The sequence below is a fragment of the Mytilus trossulus genome, chromosome 7, assembly GCF_036588685.1.
Source record: "Mytilus trossulus isolate FHL-02 chromosome 7, PNRI_Mtr1.1.1.hap1, whole genome shotgun sequence".
In the NCBI taxonomy this organism is placed as follows: domain Eukaryota; kingdom Metazoa; phylum Mollusca; class Bivalvia; order Mytilida; family Mytilidae; genus Mytilus; species Mytilus trossulus.
The window spans coordinates 83,629,888-83,656,104 of NC_086379.1; the positions used below are offsets into that span (position 1 = coordinate 83,629,888).

Genomic DNA, 26,217 nt, shown 5'->3' on the forward strand with positions numbered 1-26,217 from the left:
AGCAATCTGCTCTTTGATTGTGGGCTATTTTCTGCATTGTAAATAAGCAGTCTTCACAATAAATTTAATGCACAAGTCTGAAGCTTACTTTTATGAAAATTTTAATTTGGTTCTATTGACTTGTAGAGAAGAATTTTACAAGCCTGGGCTTGTGGTCATGTGGTTAAGCGTAAAGATTGAATGAGTCATCCAAATAATAACTTGTTATAAGTACATGTATCTGTAAATACAAAATTGTAAACCAATCTCCAATAAACATGAACAATATGCATGATATGTATAACTTAAATATTCACATGCATCGCGATATCGGAGCTATAATCTGACATTTACTGCATGAGGCATCTTGTTCAAAGTCCCTATTGTAACCGAAATTGACAGGCTGAAGAAAGCAATTTTACTTATTTCTACTATCACATATTGGGATCGTGGTAACTGCAGTTACCAGGATTGAATTTAAGACCACTGAAAGTGTAAGCCATAAAACATTGTAAAAGTGTCCAGGTGGACACTTTTTCACAGAAAATAAAGAAAAAAAAAGAAAAGCATATTTAAATTAGTTGAGATTACTCCTAAGTCCAACAGCTGTTTTGCCAGACAAGCTTGTCCCATATCAAAAAGTAGATCATTGCCCGTCCAAAGTGGATGTGCTACTTCGATGCTTCTGGGGCCGACTGACGGCCTTGGATTAATATAATCAAGCATTGAACTGTTAATTTTTAAAGCAATTGCTTTCATGCCGTCGCGTATGGCCATCTTTGTGACCCAGATCAGAGACTCCGCCCAGATCAAGCCATAGTATTTTGTTAAACAGGCTCCTGGTCTGTCATTCTTAAACACCAATGTATGTTTTCTAATGCAATACATAGCTTGAAACTTTTGAAAAACGTTAGTGGATTTAAGAAGTTTCAGCATACGTTCTTGTAGATGTATTTTTGTATTTAGGGGGACAACCGTTTGACTATCAAAAAACATAGACGTCCGAGTGAAAAAAATGCATTTTTATACCTGCGATTCCGTTTTCCGTTCGTACGATGTTTCAACAAAATATGGAATCATTTCAGTTGTTGATTTAGTATTGAAAATTTGACTGAATTATCTTTTATAATATACGGTTTTATATGTTTAATTGGTGTTTTTTTAAGAAAGAGGTCAGGTGCTCTTGTTCATTCATAAAATTGTCGTTCATTCATAAATTTATCGTAAAATCAAAATCACTACACATGTTATCAGGTTATACGTAGTGTCAAATGATTACCTGTAATCTAAAAATAGACAAAGTTAACTGACCTATTTTGTTGATTTGTTTGCGCAAATAATTTAGAGGAACGAAACCCTTGTTAAAAACACATAACAATAAGTTTGTTTTCCTTTTTTGTCATAACTCCGTAAGATTTATCGATCACCTTACTAATGAAATGGACCCGTCCAAACGTGATAGATGCCAATTAAGTCCAGATGAAGAGATATTTACAATTTGGAATTTTCTAGTTTCATAGATTAAAAAAAGTACATCCTTTTTGGATATCATATTCAAAACTGGGTATGCATGACAAATGATAAAACCATTATCCTCGTCTTTCCAATGGACGAGTCTACTACGTTTGTTGACCCTCGACGGTCCACCGTGTTTGCAATTTTATTTCACATGTTTTCGAAATATTGAAGATCATTTTCACAATGTTTCCTGAAAATTGGATAAATATCAAAGCAACTAAGAGCTGTTTGTTCTTGTTCGTTTAATGACGATTTAATGTCATGTTTGTCTGTGATGGCCCCTCTTTTCGGGATTGCACGAGAATTATAGAATTAGTTATCTTGTACCGCATGAGGATGACACATATCAACTGAGCAATAATGTTTGGGACTTAGTTTTTAAGAAATGATGACAAAGTAACATTATGAAAATATTTTTAGTCAGCTGAAATATATATTTATTTTCTACATGTTTATGTCTTGTATAATATTTTGTTTCTTTCCCGTTTTTCAACATTTGCGTCTGGAAAGTTGAAATGTTTTTACTGAAGTGTTAAATTTAAATTAATTATGAAAATTAAATCAATAAAGGAAATTATTGCCCAGTTACAAACACTACTAGGGGATAATCTATTATAATTTCTCTTGGAGTTATATGTTTCAGCACATGTATATTTGACCCCAACTTTAGCCTGGTAAACGTGTTGTCTCCTTGTGAAATATAAAACATATTAAAAATGACTTTCTGCTAAAGTCTTTAATTGATATAAAGTTAAAACCTTCTTAATTCTCACTAGACAACACTCCTGTCATGTTTAATTCTTAAATATATGTGGATGAAAAAAAAGTCCCCAAAACATAAACATGGCAGCAATTGCTTTTACAGCCTTTCAGGCTTTGATTCATTTATCTCTTCATTTATGCAAGTTTCATCTAGCTGCCACCCTTTATTTTCTCATATTGACAGTTTTCATAGTGACCCAATGATTCAGACATTTTTAGTGGAAGAAGACGTCAAGTCTTCTGAAGACTTAAGGGGCTGACCATTGGCATTGAGTCTCCGTATGCCGCATTCATTTCGTGTATTACAATTTCAAAACAACTTAGATTCCTGACAGCGATTTTACACATGATTAGGCATCTGAATCATTTAATTTGTAAATTATGATTGTAAAACAATCACTATCGTAAATATGACCCTTTTATTTATGTAAATTATTAGATTGCATCTTATCCACATGAACGTTATTTGTTTACTTGTAACAGGATGTTTTAACTGTAGATATTTGTATTACGCATGCGTGAATTTGGTATCGGGACAACTCGCCCTGTTTACAAGTTCGCCCTTGAAGTTACGAATTTTCAATCCTGCAGACAAGAAGATTTTGTTTTTATATAAATAAAAAGGATATATAAAGTGTTGTCTTTATTTATGGTTTTCCTTTGTCATGTGAATTAGATGCCCTTCGTAACATACATGTGAACCTCCCGTTTAGGAGAAAAAACTCCCGTGTATGAAATTTTTCAGACGCCATATTTGATCATTTCTTACTACTGTACGGGTGTAATTGACACCTGTGTTAAATTTTGCCTGAACATCAAAGAAGATGTATAATTATATGGCTTCACTTGACAGCTTGGGTGTCAAACATACTGGTAATCAACGATGTTTACCTCCGGCTAACTGCCGTTGTGTTATCAAAACGATGTGTATTGGGAATATCATACCTGTCAACCTGTGACGATGAAAATGCAGGTCATGACCTGCATTGAAGAATCAAATGCGTACAAACTTTTTCGAGCTGAATTTCAGTATTTATGGTACATTTTCTTATAAATTAATGTATATATCAAAGATACCGCAACATCAATGCATGTTTTCTTGGTTAAGTCATTTTAAATTTTATCAATCATTATTTCATTGCACTTTTAAGATTTTTATAAATTTGTGTGACACAGTCTTATGTTCTTTACTTTTTGTGATAAAGAAAAGAATTGGAAATATAAACAAATGTGATTTTTAAATGTTTTAGACTACTGGCTGTGTAGCCTTTAACCATACTATCATCGAAATTAGACTATGATAAAATGTAGTAATACAGTTACAGGAAGTGTAAATGTAAAAAATAATTTTCAACTTTTTTTTAAAAATTGTATAAATGTATAAAAAAAGTAAAAAGTTAGTTTTCAATATGTATTTGAATTTTATATTTTTGATGATTTAACGTAAATATAAGGAATAATTTTGAATGGTGAAAAATAAGGGGAAGTAACTCTAGATGTCTAGTTGAAATATGTTTGTATTGTAAACCAATACATGCAATTTATTTACGACCTAAAGCTAAGGTAATTAGTGTTAATCAACAGTGTGTTTGACACCAAAGCTGTCAAGTGAAGCCATGCACTTAATGGGTAATTTAATTTGACAGTTTACATAGCTAGATGAACTTTCTGTTCATGGAAGAATTACGAATTTGCCGGTATTTCGTAGGAATATATTTCTAATGAAATCAATCTCAAGGCTAAGAAATACGGGTGAAATCGGGTCATTTTCGGAATTCCCAGGTTATTTCAATGACCCGGCGGGTGTCTCGGGTGATCCCTCAGAATTGTGAAAATCTCGGGTCACACCCGCAAAATACGGGTCAGTTGACAGGTATGGAATATTGAAATACTTTTTTTGTTACTTCCCTTTGTTTTATCCTGTTTTCAGTTATTTTGCTTTTAAAAATGTAAATTGTAAAAAGACTATAAATGATTAATATTTTAATCAAATAATCATAAAAGGATGTTGATTAAATGAATTTAAATGATTTTGGACAAATAAAAAAATTAAAATTTATAAATTATTTTAGCAATCTAGACCTCCTTTCAAGGATTAAATTGAAGTTTATATTATAAATTTGTTTATAAACTATTAGAAGTTAACTTTCAATATGTGCAACTAGACTAATAAAAGGTCTAGTAGTTAAATTAATTCCTAGTAAAATGTTGAAATTTAAATTTGTAAACGTTAATATATATTACTAGTAGATTTTATTGTGCAAGCTAAGTAATAGCAAGACATGGGGCTGCTTTTATGGTAATTCAAGTTACCTTTTATTCACCTTCTTCCACTTCAGAGCTATCAGCTCTTTGATTACTTTTATTTTTATATGGACGTCAAGTTACGAGAGACTTCACAGAATGCTAGACTGAAGTATGCAAATATGCATGCTAATTTCGGTATTCTGTATATTTCTTCACCTTCTTTATAGGAGATCAGTATTGAACATTTAGTAGCAAACAATGATTACAATGAATGTCCATAATCATGATAATAAAACATTAAAAATAATAGAAATATTAACTAAAATGTTGCTATTCATGTTATTGTCAAAGCGACAATATAATGAGATCTACAAAATTCCAAAAAAAATGAATGATGAAACAAATAGAATATATATATATATAAATGCACTGAAGATTTTGATAAAAAGAAAAGTATGGTTAATAAAATAACAATAATAGCCTTTGTATGAGGCCAGTACAGGATATAACCACCCAAAGACATGAAAGAAGTATATCGTCCTCAGACTTTGTCCTCCATCCATATACTTCTTACCCTACAGGTCCATATAATCTTTGTATCGACCTCATACAAACTTACAAAGGCCATAATTGTATAATATGGTCAGACTTTGTGTATATCCTTGATGTAGGTTTTGCAGGGTTAGACACTAACATTAGAGGACATGTAGTCCACAGGACTACCAAGAAATTTTTTTGGGTAGTCCTGGTAGTCCATCACTATCACCGTTGAGGGCCGCAACGCGGCCCGAATTTCCTAGGGGGGTTTGGGGGCATGCCCCCCCCAAGAAAATTTTTCAAAATAAGATGCAATTTCCTGCCATCTGAGCACCTCAAAGCACACAAATGTTCATTTGAGTTTTTCACAAATATAGATGTTTTTTTTTATATAAAAGTTAACATTTAGTGAATCAATTTTATTCCAACTGAACTTTTTCTCAAGGAAATTTTGAAAAATGAGATGCAAAATCCAGCAATGAGAGACAATATGTAAGACCTTGTTAGGTGGAGTTAATGACCTTTCATTCCAGAATTTTTTTAGAAAAAAAGAATAAAAATAAGTCAGACAATATGTTTTAATTTCAAACAGTTTATAAGATTTTGTTGAAGGGATCATCAATACAATGTCTTTGTTTGTGTACTAGAGGTCATCTTCATCATCACTGTTGAAATCCATTCTATTCAGTGGATAAGTTCTTGAAACAAAGTGGATGAAATACCATTTTCAATGGCATGACATATGATTTTTATTTTTAAAACAGGAAAGCCTCAAAAAAAGATAAGTGATAATGTTGCTTTTTTTTTAAAACCTCAACCTGTTGTTTTTGTTTTTAGGGTGGAATGTTTTTTCTATCCAAATTTGGAAGGTTTTTTAACACATGTACGTTTTTATTGCTGACCTTTGTTGTCCTTTCTGCAGTTTTCATTCACATATATTTTGGTTGTCAGACATTTTCAAACAGGAAGGTATTTTTCGGGGAGGGGAAAGGAACGAAAACAATGATGGTACTTTTTACATTGAAAACGCCATGTGTTACAAACACTAAGAAGATTTTGATCAGAAACCTGGATCTCAAAAGTGCAATCGGAACAACTCGGCCTTTCTGGTTGCACGAAGAAATAACTATTCTACTGCGTAGCGAGAATGGCCGAGTAATTACGATTGCTCAAAAGTGCTTTCATAATATTAAAAACATGATGGAAATTTACGTACATTACGATCAATGCCATCACTGTTTTTGAAATATATAAAATTTATTAGGAGAACTTTCTATTCCATTTTTTAGCATTAGAATAGCCAGATCATACACAAAATTTCAGGTGGTCCACAGGACTACTGATTAACCATGTTTTGGTAGTCCTCCTTGATTTTAGGAGGGCACCGGACTACCGGACTACCCTTAGTGTCGAACCCTGGGTTTTGCTAAGGGCACAGGTGAGGTAGGTGTAAAGTATTGTTACAGTTATACAGGTATACCTACCTGATATTAATGAATACCTGCAGAACGGCCATACAATACCCTATACACCATCAATGTAATACAACAACCAGTTATGATAACCAATACATAACCTACATGTAGATTTCATATATATTTTAAATGCAGAAATTATGCTTCTATAAAGGATATGCAGATTTATAAAGGTATTGTTATTGTTTGTGTTTTGGCTCTATCATTCTATCATATAAAAAAAATTCTCTCAATTATTTTATACAACATGTACATGTTTCTTCTTTTAGGATGGGTGATATGGAAAAATCTGTCTTGGAAATGTTAGTTCCAATCTTCCCAAACTTGACACAGGAAATATTACAAGCAAGTGTACAACATCCTAGTAACCATGGAGATCCACTGACATCAGATACACTCCTACAGAGATGTATTGACGACTTGTTAGAATTAAGAACATTCACTGAAAAGACGTTGGTTGCTTCTCCATACAGACAGCCAACCGAGATAGATTCTGATGGTAAGTCTCAATAAATAGATAAATAAATTTAACGGCTGTGGCATGCATATCTGCCAACCCTCCCGTTTTGAGCAGGAGACTCCCGCTCAGATGGCAAAAATCGGGAAATCTCCCGCTTGCCGGTACCCTCCCGCTTTTGGATATTTTAACCTCGAATGGCAAGTCAACATTGATTACATTTTTGTGTCACCGATGAGCGTTATTGTTACCTGTAAATCACAGACCATATGGACCATAATTTGGTATTTGGACCGTTTCCGATAACGATAGAAAAGTGATAAAATATTGTATTTTGGTGAGAGAAGTTGTTGCTCCACCATCAAATGCTATTATTTCTATTAAAATAAAGGTGCTTTCTACTCTCCCCTAGAGAGAATTTGAAATAAACAAATGTTTTAGATTATCCGGCTGCTTTTCTGTGTCGTTTCTTAGCGTTATTTTCGCTTCAGAAGTGCATAACTCTGGTAAATTTAAGATAATCGTCGCCAGCAAAATCGTAACTTTTGCTTTCAAATAATAAAGAACATTGACCAATAAGAATAGTCAGAAGAAAATGCCGAGAACTATAAGTATTTCTGTAGCAGGTGTAAGAACACTAGCGTTACTTTGGTTTCCGATTTCGTAATGCAAATTTTAGATGGTGTAATCTGCTTTGTTGTTAAAGAATTCTTTACAACAATATGCAAATATGAACTCTCATGGGATGTTCAAAGAGGTAAATCAGAGATGATTTACATTCTAGTTTTGTTCTTAGTAATAATTAAGTTAGAAAATGACGTAATCGTTATGTGTTACATTTCACAAGAAACAGAAGTCCAGATATTTCCTTTTTTTATTAAAATTGTTTTTTTCATTAAGTTCTAATCATTTCTGGTCATAAGTGAAACATGTGACTAACATGTGATCATGCGCTTATGGCCGGATATATATGACATACTAGGTCTGAACATTGGTTTTGTTTCCAACGGGAAAGCATATTCTGTAGACTTGTTTCATATTGTTTAAAAAAGGAAAATACAATTTTCAAAGAGATCGCGCCGGGGGTCTATTATTTTTCCTATGTGCATAATGTTACATACGATCTTGAGTGAAAATAAATGCCCAATGACTTGACAAAATCGATTTCAGATTTGACTGACGTTATAACACACTTTGTTTCCGGGTAACGATGAAAAAGGGTCCTTGGAAAATTCAATCGACATTACGTTTCTTATCATTGAGCCGATGCTTGTTGAATTGATTTTGCTTCAGCAGTAAATATTACTGGATATTTTAGGTGAATAAAGATAATTTAATAAAAAATACATGTTAATATACCATAACACTTGGAATGTACAAAGTTGGTATCTTTGTCACAATTTAAATTTTTTTTTTTAATCATGTTCTGCAAACACTTTTCAGAAATGCAATAAACTTGTCAAATTAGAAGTAAACTTTTAGCATGCATGACTTGAAAGGAAGTACTTTATTGATTATAGCCCACTAAAGTAGGTTAAAATGTGGAAACCATGTAGATGGTGTACAGGTCACAAATATCACATGGTGCCTATTTTAAAGATTTTAAATTCAAGTTAAAAGTTTTTTTCTTTACTGGATTTAAAGAATTTTACATTGCCAATGATTTGGAATAAATTGTATACAACTGGAATTTCAAAACCAAATATAAATACATTTTTTTTGGCTAAAACATCAAGATACAACGATTATGGTATCCTGTATCAATAAAGAAAATATGGAAATTTCTGAATAAATTGTACTAATTGTTTTCAAAACAAGCACATATTTAGGAGTTTTATAATACTGTTACATTTAAGATGGATTTTAAGAAAAAGTATACTGTTCAGATTATTTTAAGCAGATTTTGCAATAAAATAAAACTAAAAAAATGCTTTCGGTTTCTTATGGTTTCCTGTCACGTTTAAAAAAAACTTTAATTTAACATTGAAAATAGATTTTAAATATTAACATGAAGCAAGTAACACTGGTAATGGTGTTCATTTATGTCTTTTGAAATATATTGTGCAAAATAAAGAAAATAAAGATTGGTTTCCTGTTTGGTTTCCTGTCACGTAAACAGTGAATCAAAATGTATTAATTTTTTCTCGAAAAACTCAATTGTTCCATTAATACTATTCTAACACCAACACAACCCACAGAATAAAAGTTAGAGTTTTAGAACTTATAAAAAAGGATACAAAAAGAAACCAAAGGCCGAATACCAAATTATGGTCCATATGTGAAAGTAAATGGCATCACTTGACAGCTTGGGTGTCAAACATAGTACTAATTAACAATCATTAACGACTTTTGCTTCAAGCTTAGTTTGTAAACAATTAAAAAAAATTTGGGTTACTTCCCCTGATTAATCCTGTTTTAAGTTAAAATATTAATAATGTGAATTGATAAAACAACATATACTAAATTCAAATTGAACAGGCGCACTACGTTTGCGCGCATTTGGGCATTAAAGTGTTTTACGTTTGAACGCAGCTTTCGATGACATTTACGCACATTCATTTTACAGGTAAACTCGAGTAAAAATATAAGAAAAATTAAATCAAATTGTAATTGACTATATATTTGTTTATTTCCATAGTAAATATGACTCAATTATTAATTTTGAAAATATTTCTTAATTCAAATTATATATTGTTCATATTGAATTCTAAAACCAATTATAAAGTGTCTGATTGTGATCATAATAAACTCCGTTGCATAAACATGATAAAGGCATACATGTAACTTCATTGTGAATATTTCAGGATGAAAAGTGTTTCAACTAAAAGTGTTCATTTTTAAAATTAGTAAATAATTTAAGTTAGTTTGTAAAGTTACACCAAGGTACAAACATGGAGTTTCTGCACGTACAGACATGTAAAGTAATGAATTTATCAATACTTTTACCTTTGTTAAAGATTAGCTATGTTTTAACATTTTAACGTTTTCATCTGTATATATATTTCTAGGATTTAGTGCTTGTGCCTAATAAAATGGATTTATCTTGCTTGAAATCCCACTTCCATCTCATCGTTGGTGAGCAGCTGGGGACTAAGACTAAGGGAATGAGTGCTTACACTTGTAAATAATTGAACAAATTATAAATAAATAAGTATTATTACCTGTATTTACCTGAGATTACCTGTCAAAAAAAATGTGCGCAATTGTAATCAAAAGTTGCACGCAAATGTAATGGTAATGCGTGCAAACGTAATGCACAGAATTCAACAAAGTATCATAAAAGGGTGGCAATTAAATGATTTTGTATGCCTTAAGACAAAAAAAAGTAATTATATTTTGAAAATCACTTAAAAGATCTATACTTTTAATGTTCTATATAATGTTTGAAGAGAAATTTATAAGTAATGTTTTGAAACAATTTTAAAATTGCATGTGAAAACACATATAACACTCCCTTTAAAACTCATTGAATATATTGTGATGCAGGCCATTAATCCTTATTTGAAAATTTAAGGCTAAGCTAGAATTTAGAAAAATGTACTAAGTCATAGAAGACTTTTATTTTTTACCTTACAGATTCTACAGACAGTGAAAGAGATACATCTAAAGAAAAGACTTTAAATGATATCAGACTGGCTAAAAGTAATATAATAAGTCCATCAAATATAAGTCTATCTGATGCAACTATAACAGGTGATTACAATGACAATGATGTCCAAATAACTGGACACACTCCATCCAAAGATTGTCTCATTGTGTCGGGAAAAACAAGGAAGAAAGCAGGGAAAGAAAGAAAACCGATTTTAAAAGATGGCAAATTTAAAGCAGCTTGTACCAGTGTGAAAGATCTGAGTGATGCTGAGAAAAGAACAGTGACTTTAATAGAGACAAAGGTTGACAAATCAACAAGTGATGACATGTATAGAGAAATAGAGTTTAGTTCAGATTCGAATTCGAGCGATTTAATACATCAAATATTTGACCAAACTGACAGTGAAGATGACCTACCAATGTTAAACAGTCCAATTAAAAATTCACCTCTAAAACCTTCTCAATTCAATAGTAAACTGGACAAGGTAATGAGTAGCCCAGACTTCTCTAACTGGAGAGACAAGGCAAACAAGTCATCATCTCCTAGTTCTGTTGTAGCAAGTGATAAAACTATAATACAAGGTCGTAATGACTTACTGGTAAGGTCAAACACAGTACCAAATCTACTAACTACCACTCCGTCCAGTGTGATAGGTACTAAGAACAGCCTCCTTACCAATCCCTCGGTTAGTCCAAGTAGAGGTGTAACAGCCACTGTAAACGTTAGTCATGCATCTGATATGAATGTTAATATAACAGTTAATGTTAGTGCTCAGTCTTTAGGGAGGAATAATACGACACAAAAACAGCATGTGAAACCTAGCGCTGTTAGCAATAATAACATCACTCAAAAACAACATGTGAAACCTAGCGCCCAGTCTGCAGTCAATATAATTAATAACATCACACAAAATCAACAATTGAAATCTCAGTCTGTAAGTCAGAAGCCTGTGACACACATTCCACAAGCTGGTCCGTCTAGACAGGAAAAGACAATAGGACTAGACATATTACCTCCTGGTCTAGGTGCTGGTCACATGATTCAACAAACACCATTAGGACAATTGCCACAATTAATGACATCTGCAAATGTACCAGTACCAATGACCAATCAAATGTTAGCAGTATCTTATCCTAATCCATCAAACCCTCTGAACATGAGGATAGGAAACCAGTCTACTATAACAGCTAATTCATCAAACATAATTATGAACAGACCACAGTTAAATAGTAATGTTTCAAGCAACGCATCAAATACAGCTGTTATTCAGTCAAATAAAGGGCTTCTGCCCAAACCTTCGTTTAATCCATCATTTAATCCATACACTGGTATACAGAGGCCTCCATCAACTGTTCACCAAATGCCTTACATGAACAGACCTCCATTTAATCCAATATTTAATCAAAACGCTGGTTTACAAATGCCTCCATCAACTGTACACCAAATGACAAACATGAATAGACCACAAGTTAATCAAATGTTCAATCCAACAGTAGGGGTACAGAGGCCTCCATCAAGTGTACACCAAATGACAAACATGAATAGACCTCCATTTAATCCACTTCTCATGGGGGTTCAAAGGCCATCAAGTACCATTACTGGGCCACAAACTGCTGGACATGCTACTGTAATGTCAACAACTCAGAATATACCTGGTCAAACAACAGCTAACCTAAAGAGACCAGCAGGAAGTCAATTCCCTACCATGAACAATCCAACCAGACATGTAGCTGGTCAGGTTCCAACAATGGACATTCCATTCAGGCCTGCAGTTAATCAAAATCCAGCAGCAGTAAATCCTAACAGACCTGTTCCTAGTCAAGTTCCAAATGGAGGTTTTCTGATTAGACCTGGTAATGCATCAGCAAACATAAATAGACCTGCAGTTGCTTCATCAGAACCAAATACTGTGCAGCCTCAACATGTTCCTCCAGTGAACAGTGAAAGGCAACCCGACTTGGTTCCAGGACACACTAATAATGGACATCAGTTTATTGTGCCTGTACTTGCCAAGCCTAACTTAGTTCCATCCAATAACCAACCTACCAATAAATCTGTTGCCGTTAATAAAGAGGAAATTCAAGATCCTGCCATTGTCCAAAATCAAAAGTAAGTAAGAATGAAAATTGAAATAGAATAACAATTTTTTGGTTAAAGAGATTTCTGTAAAAAGGTCACCAAGTTCAAGAAATAAAAGTGGACCACACTGACAAATTAAACATCTTGAATGAAAGTTGTAAAATTTTATTTAATTTTGAAATGGAGTTCATCTGTCATGTATTTGAATGCCAATTGTTGTAAGTCTGCAATCTTTTCAAATAAATGATCTGATGAAATATTTTAATGCGCGCTACATGAAAGCCAAAAAAAGCCATTTTTAAAAACAATGGTGAAGCTCAAGGCCAAATATGCATTAATGTCTGTCAAAATGTAGCAGTCAATTTATAATTTATGAAGAATGCAGACAGAACCATAAATTGCAATTATATTAAAGATTATTCTGAAGTCATTAGATATAATTATAAGAAGATGTGGCATGAGTGCCAACGAGACAACTCTTCATGCAAGTCGCAACAGATAAAAGTAACATGTTTGTCTAGGATCACACAAAACCCATCAATTATACATCAGCTCATTGTATAGATACCAGAAACGTATGTTGCAAACTTTGTAATAAAAAGTCCCAACTTCTCGTAACAATTTGATGATTGAACACTTACTGTGGCATGGTAGCATTTATTGGTCTATTGTTTTAGATTATACTCAGATTGAGTCCATACTGCATTGCACTGACATTGTTATAAAAAAGGTAAACATGTATATGTGACCTTGATTCTTTTTATTTCAGTCCTCCAGTTGTCATTCCTGATGAAGAACCCACACCAGAAAGGAAGAAAGCAGAAGCAAAACAGAAGTTAAGGCAGGAAATGGTAAGATTGATTAAGACCAGGTCTTGATTAACATCTGCATTGTATCTAGTTTGAACATATGTACATTGTGTAAGGCACATGCATAACAATAATATTTAAAGAAAATAATATATTTACCCAAAAAAAATGATGTTACTATTCTCAAAACAGAATGAGGACAGTTAAATTTAAACATACATGTCATCCATGCAAGAGAAGGCACTTTTAAAATGGTGTAAACAACTTACAGAGACAAAGTCAATATTTCATTTACATTTTGACTGCACTTGAGTGAAGTGACACCCATCCATTGAAGAGTTTCAAAATGCCTTCCTTGGGCCCCGTGAATGATTTAATGGAAAATCCTTTTAAGTGCCAATGAGACAACTCTTCATCCAATTCCAATGTGTAAAAGTGAACAATTAAAGGTCAAAGTACGGCTTAACACAGAGCCTTAGCTCACAGAATAGTAAGCTATTAAGGGCTGCAAAATGACTAGTATAAAACAATATAAACAGGAAAACCTAAAGTCTTATCTAATTAAAAAACAATAAAACATTTATGAATCCCATCAACAAATGACAACAAATGAACAGGCTCCTTATAACTTATGAAAGGTGCCTACCAATGCAGGGGTTTGAAGGTTTCAACAGTTGCCAACCTTCACCCTAACCTGTAACAGTAGTTTAACATAACCATGATAACAACATGAAAAGACTCTGACACTATACATTGCTATTAAATATCATTTGAAAACATGATCAAAAAGGCATAGACAAAAACATCCTATAAACATGTAAAATAGAACTACAAGCATGACAAGCTAAGGCCGTGTTCACACCAAATGTTGTGTACAGTAAACATGTTTACATTTGGTTTAATGTAATCTACACTAGTTTTACATTAAACTTGTTCACATCTATACACTTTGTTTAGCTACCTGTACATAAGATTTGTTCACACTTGTAAACTATATGTCATTTAAATGTTCATTACGTAGAACCGAATTCAAATTTTCAAACAACTTTTCTAGCAGTAAGGGAACGACCATTTGACTTTAAAAAAAAAGGGGGATGGATTTTCCACAATTTGATTTAAAAAAAAATCGGGTCATACAGATGATAAGAATGAACAATTATTCTGAATCCATAGATTCCCCATACATTATAGTGTTAAATATTGAATTGGTACCATTGAGAAAAAAAAACTAAATATAAACTTTCGCGCGAGAAAAAAATCTGACTCAGAACACCCCCCCCCCCCCCCCCCCCCCCCTTTTTAAAAAAAAAGTGAAGTGATTGCTCCTTTAAGAAAGTCATTTTGGATGATTTGCAGTAGTTCAAAGATGTGTCGATTACGCATTAAAAACGAAGGCTGCATCAGCTTGCTTACAGACCAGAAGAAGAAAAAGAACTGAGATGTAAAGGATCAGTACATTTCTATCTTTTCTGTTTGTTTCAAATGGTATTTTTTCTCCAATGAGTATTTGGCAAAGGGAGGGGGTAATGTTTTTTTTTATTATTTCTAATTGAATTTTAACGGATCTGAGATACTACAAAAACAAGCAATTAACCTCACCCTTTTTCAGTAATGCATTTATGAGTGAATCGTTGTTTGAGTAAATACCAGTGGCAAATATTTCTGTCAGTGTGTACGTCTAGTCGATTCGGAAAGACTTTTTCAAATTAATTATGTTTTCAGCAGTGATTATGGATGTGAGTCTTGATAAGAAGTTAATAAGGCTATGGAGAGCGTTTTTATAACAAATAAATATATCAAGTTTAGACAAATATTTCTGTAAAGAACTTTATTAATAAGTGTTATAAGTATCAATTTTATATAAAAATTGTTTCTTTTTCAAATATACATGGGAAAATTAAAGTTCTGAATGCCTAGTTTTGTGTACACTTAACCTACACAAGGCCTACATCTACTATTGACTGCATGTAGACAAAACATGATTTACACTACATGTAAACATTGAGTTTTATCAATGGGAACGTAATTATGTTTAGTTTATGTGTGAGTTACACTAACACAACACTGAGTTTAGTTCAATGTGAACACGGCCTAAGATAATGTGTGAATTTTCATAAAAGAGAATAATTAATTCATTTCATTTGTTGAGATATGACATTACTATGTTCTTGAAATATTTGCCACTGGACCTTAAGAAGATAAAAATGAATCAAGTACGTTTCTTGATCAGATGGACCACAGAGTTTAACCATTTGTTAAATTGTTTTATACTTAAACAACTAATTAGGAAATGGATATGAACTGAAAGGAGAAGTGGGGTATACATGGTATATGTGTAAGTATATATATGAGACAGTGTTTCAGCAATACAAATAGCAAAAATGGATATCAGTTGCCCACTGGTCTTGACGTTAACTTAAAGTGATTACAATAGAATTGTGTTCCACTTCTATTGTAATTGATGAGGATTGTTAGAATGGTCTGTTTTCCTGTGGAGTGTCTGTAGTTATCTCAACATTCTCCAATATCCTAAGCTGGTAAAATCTGACTGCCATGATATTGAAAAACATCACATAACACCCAAAAACATTATAATTTATAGATATTATGACTGACATTTTAGTCCATATTATAAACAAACTTTTTTTGTAGACCAACATGTTTCCAGATATTGACCCGACTTATGTTGACCAGTTGTATGACCGATTACAAGATCATAACTGGCAGATGATTATCAATAATGCCTGTATGTTAATACTGGAAAATCCACAATATCCTAAAAAGTCTGAAAAGAAAACTCAACCTCAAGTGCCAAAGGTAAGATCTAGAAAATCTACAATGTTCTAAAAAGTCTGAAAATAAATGGCAACCTCTGGTAACGAAATTAGGTAGAACTAAAAAATCAACACTTTCCAAACAATAAATCTCAGCTTTATCATTTTATGTAACAGAGATAGATTAGAACTTGGTTGTGGCAGAGTACTGCAAATTGCTTTCATCCATTTACTTAGTTCTGCCTCATCTCTGCATAGAAACCATAGGACCTTAGCCTTATGACTTGGTTTGACTGGTATGGCTAACATTTGTTTAAAGCTATACCCAGCAGATATGTCAGGTCTATCTACCATTCCTTCTGTATAGTCTCCATAATCTCATTATCACCTTGTCGTTTATAAACACACAAACTACTGTCATTGTAACAGAGATCGGTTTTGGAAACATCACAATGCTACATCAGTCTTGTTTTGCAAAATTTTTATTTGAAACATCCAACATGTCCCTAAAAGAGTACCATTGTTTAACTTGTTACTTTTTCTCAAGTTGAAAACAGCTAATTGTAAAAATTCTTAATATGCACCAGGGCTCGACATTATGGTTTGTCCGATTGTCAAGGACAGGTGGACACAGGTGTCGGGCAAGTAGATTCACAATACTACTTTTTCGATAGGACAAGTGAAAAATCGAGGTCAGATAAAAATAAACTAAATCAAGACTTTTACCTTCCCAAAAATATAGATGATTGTTTTTTTATTGATCATACAAATTGAAATAAATATTCATTGATTGAACCAGAGACATATAATACTTGTAATAACCTCAACTTTATAATTTTAAATTTAAAGTAGGTTTCATTTGATTTTGCTTTTTACGCATGATAACAATACATTAAAAGAGGTTTTATTTAATAAGATCTATATATAAAAATAATAAGTTAAGATGTAAAAATTAAATAAAATCTTAAAAGGCAAGACTTTTATTGAAATGTTTTATGTACTTCATGATCATATAACAATGTACAGTGAAACCTGGGTAAACCGAACCCTGATAAAACCGAATTTCAGTTTAAACCGAACAATTTTCAAAGTCCCACAAAATTTCCCTATCAATTAACGTTAATCTAACCTGAAAAAAACGAACCCTGTCAACACCAAATTCCGAACGCGTTTTGAAGGCTCGTTAGTAAGTATGTATCTAAAAATTACCTGTCAAAATCGATCGATACCAATCAAAACAAAAAAGTATTTTTAATTATTTGCATGATTTAATTAAACAAACACAGGATGACAGAGTATAACCGAGGGTAATTGAGGTTTAATGAACTGGTGAGTTTTAATTACAAACTAATAAGCAAATTAGCATGTTTGTGTCTTTGTATTCAGTGATCAAATGATTTGGTTGTAAAGAAACGTTAAACTGGTCAGCTGCCCTATCACCGAAAAGGACAAGAATGGATCTTTTCCTTAGATCAATTAAATGCTCGTGACTCAAATATTTACGGTCATAAATTAGTAACTGTCATTAAGTAGCTAACCTGTTTACTTAAACAATAGTTTTAAAGCGTTTCGCTGGATTAAGAAGTCGTGCAAGACTTTCGAATTATACTTACGGGATGCCGGATTCCCTTTTGAGACCCTATATATATAATTCATGCTCCTCCTCCGTTATCTATTTGTCAACGATAAAGTCCGAGAATAAACTGGACCCCTGCTGTTGTTTCGCTCTTATCTTGTGGCAAGGTATCGATCAGCGGGTGACCAGTTTAGTCCAAGAACTCGTGTGTTCAGATTATTGAAAATGACGATATCGATTCAACAACGGAATCGTCTTTTGACAGTGACTGAGAATCTGAATTGGTCACTGAATTAACAGATTAGAAAATAATTATAAAAAGCAAATTCGCTCCACGTCGGACATTATTGAACGATTTATACCATTACACAACGTGAACGAGGATTGTGATTGACGGCGTTTCATTTATATCAAAAAAGGAAAAAATACGTCTATCTTCAGTCTGAAATAATAAAATGAATTTTGATGTGGTATTCATATAACATTACAAAATGCGCCATTTATTAGGTAAAATCAAAGCGCATTACTAGTGTTATTATTGCATATATCATTTTTATTATAAATTCAGACAAGTAAGATAAGAGGTCAGACAAGTTGATTTTCTTGTAACTTGACCAAAGGGACAAGTTAGAAAAAATGATATGTAGAGGCCTGTGCACATTAAAATTATATTATTTACACATTAAAGCCTGGTGATTTTACTTACAGACATTACCTAAGATTGATTATTACAAAGAATACAGTGGCCATGTTACTGGTCCCTACAGAAACCAGTGTGAGATGCTACTACAGTCAGAATTCAAATGGGTAGGTGATTAAAAACAAGTTAAAAGATAGATTGAATGAAGAACTATAAGGGAGATAACTGAGGAATTATTTTTACTGAATAATACTGACTTAATGTTGTAGTACCAGTGCCAAATGCAGGAATCTTGTCTTGTTTTTACTAGTTATGTTTTCCATTTTTCACATAAATTTATGTGATTTGATTTAAAATCTATGGTGAACCATAGCTGTGGTCTCATGGTAGAGTGTTAGCCTCACCAAAGTGATTTTGATCCTTGCAATGGTCAAACCAAAGACTCGATCATTTGTATGTATTGCGTCTTCATTGAACAAAGGGATAAAAAGTAAAATCACAAACATACTGAACTCAGAGGAAAATCAAATCCGAAAGTCCCTAATCACATGGCAAAAAATAAAATGACAAAACACATTGAAAACAAATGGACAAGAACTAACATATTCCTGACTTGGTACAGGCATTTTCAAATGTAGAAAATGGTGGATTAAACCTGGTTTTATAGCGCTAAACCTCTTACTTTGTACAACAGTCTCATCAAATTCCGCTATAATTACAATGATGCGTGAGCTAAACAAACATAATAAAAATAATGATCAAAATATGGGCTTCTCTTGTCTGATGTCAGTAAATTAGTGGCTGCCTGTTGAAAAAACTTAACCTAATCTTAACTTCGTCAGAAAATTTTATTTATGTACATTAATTAAAAGGCAAGTTAATATAGGATGGAACTTGCCTGTATGGCCAGTTAAGCAATACATATTATATCATGTATATTGTTTCCTGATAGCACATTGTATTAAGAAGAAAGAATGAAGACTCAGCTGCTTGGTTGGTAGGGAGGGGGCACAAGTTTGTAGACATTCCAGTTTGTCCAATACAAAATTCAAAGTTTAGTTTACCATGAAGTTGTGGTACTTTAGTCCATATGTTCATTATGATGCCCCACCTACAATAGTAGAGGGGCATTATGTTTTCTGGTCTGTGGCTCCGTTTGTCCATCCGTTCGTTCGTCCCTCTGTGTGTACATTTGTCCCGCTTCAGGTTAAAGTTTTTGGTCAAGGTAGTTTTTGATGAAGCTGAAGTCCAATCAACTTGAAACTTAGTACACTTGTTGCTTATGATATGATCTTTCTAATTTTAAAGCCAAATTAGACTTTTGACCCCCTAATTTCATGGTCCACTTAACATAGAAAATGAAAGTGGGAGTTTCAGGTTAAAGTTTTTGGTCAAGGTAGTTTTTGATGAAATTGAAGTCAAATCAACTTGAAACTTAGTACACATGTTCCCTATAGTATAATCTTTCTAATTTTAATGCCAAATTAGATGTTTACCCTATTTCACGGTCCATGGAACAAGGAAAATGATTGAGTGGGGCATCAGTGTACTTTGGACATATTCTTGTTTTATACATTATGTCAAGTTATGGTTTCAGCCTTGTATCACCATCACTGTTGATCGGATGGATAAAATCTGTCGTAGAGTTGTCACTGGTTCAGACGTACTTATATATATAGAGCCTAGGTGGTCCAGTGGTCTTGTGTGTTGGGCATAGTTCAAGGTGATTTGGTGCCACAATATCTCAGTAGCATGCATAATTTTGTTTGGCTGATATTTAGAAGCAGGTTGCTCTGAACCACTGACAAATTATTCTGCAAGGGGTTATTGGGGCTTAACAATTTATATTATCTTTCTATTAGTCTTTAGTTATGCAGAATTCATGGAGAATATATAGTTTACTTATAAAATGTAAAGTGAAAAAAGAACATGCTATTTTCAGGTTTCCCATGTACCGGTATAAACTAACAATTCTAAATAGTGCTATTTCAACTTTGATAGTGTGCAATTTAACATCATACAATCAATGTTAAATTACGCAACAAGAACTTATCTTCAGTATCCTGAAATTTTGTTGTCAACTGAAGAAATATCTGACTATTTATGTTCAAAATGCAATATTTTGTCTTTTCAGATCTCTCTTAAAGATATAAGAAACATTATGAAATGTTTTAATGGTCACTATGCTCCTTCTCATAAAGTAATGACAGCTATCATGAATAACAGGGCTCAGGAGTTCACCAAGTTGAAAGGTGAGTTATTGGAAACACAAAACAACAGGGCTTAGGAATTTTTATGCTCCATTTATGGGCATTATGTTTTCTGGTGTGTGCATCTGTTCGTTCATTCGTCCGTCTGTCCCGTTTTAGGTTAAAGTTTTTGTTCGAGGTAGTTTTTGATGAACTTGAAGAAGTCCAATCAACTTGAAACTTAATACACATGTTCCTTATGATATAAATTTCTTTTTTTAATGTCAGCTTAGAGATTTTACCCCATTTTCACAGTCCACTGAACAAAAATGAGTGCCGATGGGGCATTTGTGTACTATGGACACATTCTTGTTTTCAGATAAATGTTGTTTTATTGAAAAAACAAAAACAGGGCTAATGGATTTGAAAAGATAAACTGAGAGTTATAAAAATAAGATTTTGGAGAAAGTATTGTATTAGTCATGTTAGTGGCATGATCATCTGTTACCCAAGATGAAAATATAAAACTTTCAAAAGATGAATAGTTATATCTGTGACTATTGAAACATTTATTTAAAGAAGTTTTCAGTCAATTTAGCAAAACATGCAAAACACATATGCATGAAAAAGAATCATTTTTATGACCCACCTACAATACACCTACAATAGTAGAGGGGCATTATGTTATCTGGTCTGTGCATTCGTACATATGGACCATAATTTGCTATTGGGCTCCGTTTCCTATAACTATAGAAAAGTGATAAAATGTGAATTACTGTAAGAAAAGTTGCAACTACATCTAAAGATGCCATTATTTTTATCAACATACAAGTGTATGCTACACTTCCCTAGAAAAAAAATTAAAATATAAGAATTTCAAAGATTATACAACCGTATTTTTGTGTCGTTTCTCGCGTTATTTATTGCTTCCTAAGAGCATAACGCTGACTGATTTATAGATAATCGTCACCGGCAAATTCGTAACTTTTGCTTTCAAATAACAAAGAACATCGACCAATAAGAATAGTGAGAAGAAAATGCCGAGAACTATAAGTATTTATGTAGCAGATGTAAGAACAGTGGCGTGATTTTTGCGTCCGATTTCATAACGCAATTTTTAGATGATGTAATCTGCTTTGTTGTAATAGAATTCTTAAAAACAATATGCAAATATGAACTCTCGCGAGATGTTCAAACAGGTAAATCCGAGATGATTTACATTCTTGTTTTGATCTTCGTAATAATTAAGTAAGAAAATTACGTTGCCGTTATGCGTTACATTTCACACGAAACAGAAGTCCAATTATTTATTAAAATTGTTTTTGTCCTTAAGTTCTAACCATTTCCGGTCATACGTGAAACGTGTGACTAGCATGTGATCACGCCATTACGGCCGGATGTACGAAATACTAGGTCTAAACATTGTTTTTGTTTCCAACGGGATGTTAGCAAACATAATCCGTAGACTTGTTTCGTCTTGTTTAAAAGGGGAAAATACAATTGTCAAAGAGATTGCGCCGGTGCTCTGTTATTTTTCCTATGTGCATAATGTTACATACGATCCTGTGTGAAAATAAATGCCCAATGACTTGACAAAATCGATTTCATATTTGACAGACGTTAGAACACACTTCGTTTCCCGATAATGACGTGAAGAGTCCTTGGAAAAATCAATCGAAATTACGTCTCTTATCATTGTACCAATGCTCGTTGGATTGATTTAACTTCAGCAGTAAATATTACTGGATATTTTAGGTGAATAAATATAATTTAATAAAAAATACATGTTAATATACCGTTACACTTGGAATGTACAAAGTTGGAATCCTGTCACAGTTTTTAATTAATATTTTTTATTCATGTTCTGCAAACACTTATCAGAAACGCAATAAATTTGTCAAAGGAGAAGTAAACTTTTAGCATGCATGACTTGAAAGGGAGTACTTTATTGATTTTAGCCCACTAAAGTAGGTTAAAATGTGGAAACCCTGTAGATGGTGTACATGTCACAAGTATCATATTGTGTCTATTTTAAAGATTTTAATTCCAAGTTAAAGGATTTTTCTTTACTGGATTTAAAGAATGTTACATTGCCAATGATTTGGAATAAATTGTATATATTAACTGGAAAATCAAAACCAAATATAAATACATTTTTTTTGCTTAAACATCATGATTCAACGATTATGGTATCCTGTATCAATGGAGAAAATATGGAAAATTCTGAATAAAATGTACTAATTGTTTTCAAAACAAGCACATATTTAGGAGTTTTATAATACTGTTACATTTAAGATGGATTTTAAGAAAAAGTATACTGTTCAGATTAATTTAAGCAGATTTTGCAATAAAATAAAACTAAAAAATTGCTTTCGGTTTCTTATGGTTTCCTGTCAGGTTTAAAAAAAACTTTAATATAACATTGAAAATAGATTTTAAATATTAACATGAAGCAAGTAACACTAGTAATGGTGTTTATTTATGCCTTTTGAATTATATTGTGCAAAATAAAGAAAATAAAGATTGGTTTCCTGTTTGGTTTCATGTCACGTAAACGGTGAATCAAAATGTATTATTTTTTTCTCGAAAAACTCAATTGTTCCATTCATACTATTCTAACACCAACACAACCCACTAAATAAAAGTTTAAATTTTAGAACTTATAAAAAAGGATACAAAAAGAAACCAAAGGCCGAATACCAAATTATGGTCCATATGTTCCTTACGATATGATCTTTCTAATTTTACAGCCAAATAAGATTTTTTATCCAACTTCACAGTCCATTGAGCATAGAAAATGATTATGCGAGTGGGGCATCCATGTACTTTGGACACATTCTTGTTTATTCTATTTAAGAAGATCAGTGTTTGTTCCTTATTACCATGATTACAAATAGCCCAAATTTTAAGGGCATGCTTTCATCATTGTTCTAGTTTTAATGAAAATTATTTATGGATTACGTGTAAGAGTTCCCATCTAAATTAGCTTTTATTGAAATTTAAGAGAATATTTTACAGTTCTGAAGAAAAACATATTATTTCAACTAAAAAGCTTCTGAACCATATTAGTACTGGATTGACTAGAAGTGAACAGAACTGGAAGTCTGAAAGACTGAATATAACTCAATAATTTATTGTTCAAGCTTTTTAGGTGATGTCAAAATTAAAATAACTGTTTTAAAACTAGACTTAATGCAGTTGTGAGCCTTTTTCACTCATTGAAACCTCCCTAAATAAAAACAGTCTGTAATGGAAGAGGGGAAGGTTTTTCATATTAGTTCTGTGTGGGGCCTGGGGTTTGTAAGCTTGCTCACTTAATGTTTTTTTTCATTCATCAAGGACAACTAACCGATAAAAGAAGAATCTAAGTCTAAACACCATTAGTTATTATAAAAAAGTATATTATTTCTGATGACTGTATGTTTGTATGTTTTCAGAAACTAACCCATTAATGCATCCTTATTCTCAAGCCAAGGCAGAAATTAAAGTGGACGGAGGTAAGTGTAATATATAGACTTACTTGATAGATCTCGGAGAAAATATAAAGATCAATAAGGAAGGCTTTATATAGATCTAAGAAGATGTGGTATGAATGCCATTGAGGAAACTGTCTACCCAAGTCATAATGTGTAAAAGAAAAACCATTGTAGGTCAAAGAACGGTCTTCAACTCCAAGATTTGGCCGACACTGAACAGTTAGCCAAAAAAAATGTCTAGTGTAAAACCATTTAAACATGAAAATCAAGAGTCTTATCTCTTAAAAAAAATTAAAAAATCAAGAAACACTTATGAACCACATCAACAAGTGACAACCCCTGGTCAATAGGTTCCTGAATTGTGGCAGGTTTAAACAATTTTAAAGACCCCAACCTCCACCCTAGTCTGAAATAAAAGTGTAACATAACATCATATATAGAAAGACACTATCAAATATCAATTTAAATGGCTTAACTCAATCAAAAGACATATTAACAAAAAAAGCTAGTAACCATACACTGAACGAATAAATTAGGCATGTTTTATTTAGCGTTGGTAATGTTATTATTCTTATTTCAACATTTGAATGATACAAGAGAAATTAAACACAGGCAAGACATATATATTTGTGTCAACAATTAATCTGTGTAATATATTTTCTGTCTATTTGATGTATTTTCCTTTACCTGAAATCTCTAATATTGTTTTTAATCATAATGCAACATTAAGTTGATGTTTTTTATGCCCCACCTACAATAGTAGAGATACATTATGTTTTCTGGTCTGTGTCCGTCCGTTTGTCCCGCTTCAGGTGTAAGTTTTTGGTCAAGGTAGTTTTTGATGAATTTGAAGTCCAATCAACTTGAAACTTAGTACACATGTTAACTATGATATGATCTTTCTAATTTTAATGTCAAATTTAAGTATTGACCCCAATTTCACGGTCCACTGAACATGTCAAATGATAAAGCGAGTGGGGCATCCATGTACTATGGACACATTCTTGTTTCACCTAAGGCGTGTTTGTTAAATTGGTTTGATATTATTTTAAAGTATAATTTATGTTCAGTTTATGGTGAAAGAATTATCAGCATGCAGTTTCTAAAGTGTGGTCGACCTCTAAGAAGTGAAGTTCCTGTCTGTCCAGAACTTGTTCACGAGAAAGAATTTATCAGAATTAAAACAGAGGAAGAAACAAAGGTATTGTAAAATGGAACATTGACCAATATTATTAGAAAGTTAGTAGTAGTCACTATCAAGGGGTGTTGCCATTTCATTGCACCACATGTACCTGAGCATTATTGTTATGATGAGTTTCAGAATTATCAACCCCCTTCCTCTTGATGCATACTAAAATTAAAGTTAGTGATCATTTTTTTACAGGTAACAATCTTACCAATGAATCACCCTGTCTTATATACTGTGGATTCATTATTATTTGATGGATACCAAATTTTGTGGATTTCCTGGGTACAGTTGTACAACGAAATTAAATGTTTGACAAATTACAAATTTTCTGTGGAATTGTACATACCTGTCTACCTGTGACGATGAGAATGCAGGTCATGACCTGCGTTGAAGAATGAAATCTCAGGTCATAACATGTACAAACTTTTTCGAGCTGAATTTCAGCAATGAGGGGACATTTTTCTTAAAATTTAAATCAAAGTTTCCAAAATATGTTCACTTGGTTAAGTAATTTAAAATTTTATCAATTATTATAACACTGCATCTTTAAAAGATATTCCTACACTGTACTTCATCTGATGTCTTTCAGTCTCAGTTATCAATATCAAGATAAATTGTCTTCATTACACAAAAAATATTTAAAATTTATGTCTGGTTATACAGCCTTTGAATATTATTGTTGATCGTAATTAGACTATAGTTAAAATAAAGATAAACAGTTAAAGAAAGAACAAATGAAAACAAATATACAGCCTTTGAATATTATTGTTGATCGTAATTAGACTATAGTTAAAATAAAGATAAACAGTTAAAGAAAGAACAAATGAAAACAAATATTTTCAACTTTTCTTTTATAATTAAATTAAGGTATACCAATAATGAAAAGTTATATTTCAATATGTATATGAATGCTATTTG

General features: G+C 32.5%; 1 protein-coding gene across 2 annotated transcripts in view; it reads left to right on the forward strand.

Annotated features, from left to right (window-relative positions):
* LOC134726021 (uncharacterized) overlaps window positions 1–26,217 on the forward strand; it is an 82,179-nt gene that overhangs the window by 2,125 nt on the left and 53,837 nt on the right. For both annotated transcript variants that reach the window (XM_063590380.1, XM_063590381.1), the window contains exons 2-9: window positions 6,788–7,017; window positions 10,552–12,676; window positions 13,416–13,497; window positions 16,108–16,272; window positions 18,514–18,612; window positions 20,580–20,697; window positions 24,072–24,131; window positions 25,181–25,311. In XM_063590380.1, coding sequence (XP_063446450.1) covers window positions 6,788–7,017; window positions 10,552–12,676; window positions 13,416–13,497; window positions 16,108–16,272; window positions 18,514–18,612; window positions 20,580–20,697; window positions 24,072–24,131; window positions 25,181–25,311 — 3,010 coding nt within the window. The remainder of the gene's footprint in view (window positions 1–6,787; window positions 7,018–10,551; window positions 12,677–13,415; window positions 13,498–16,107; window positions 16,273–18,513; window positions 18,613–20,579; window positions 20,698–24,071; window positions 24,132–25,180; window positions 25,312–26,217) is intronic.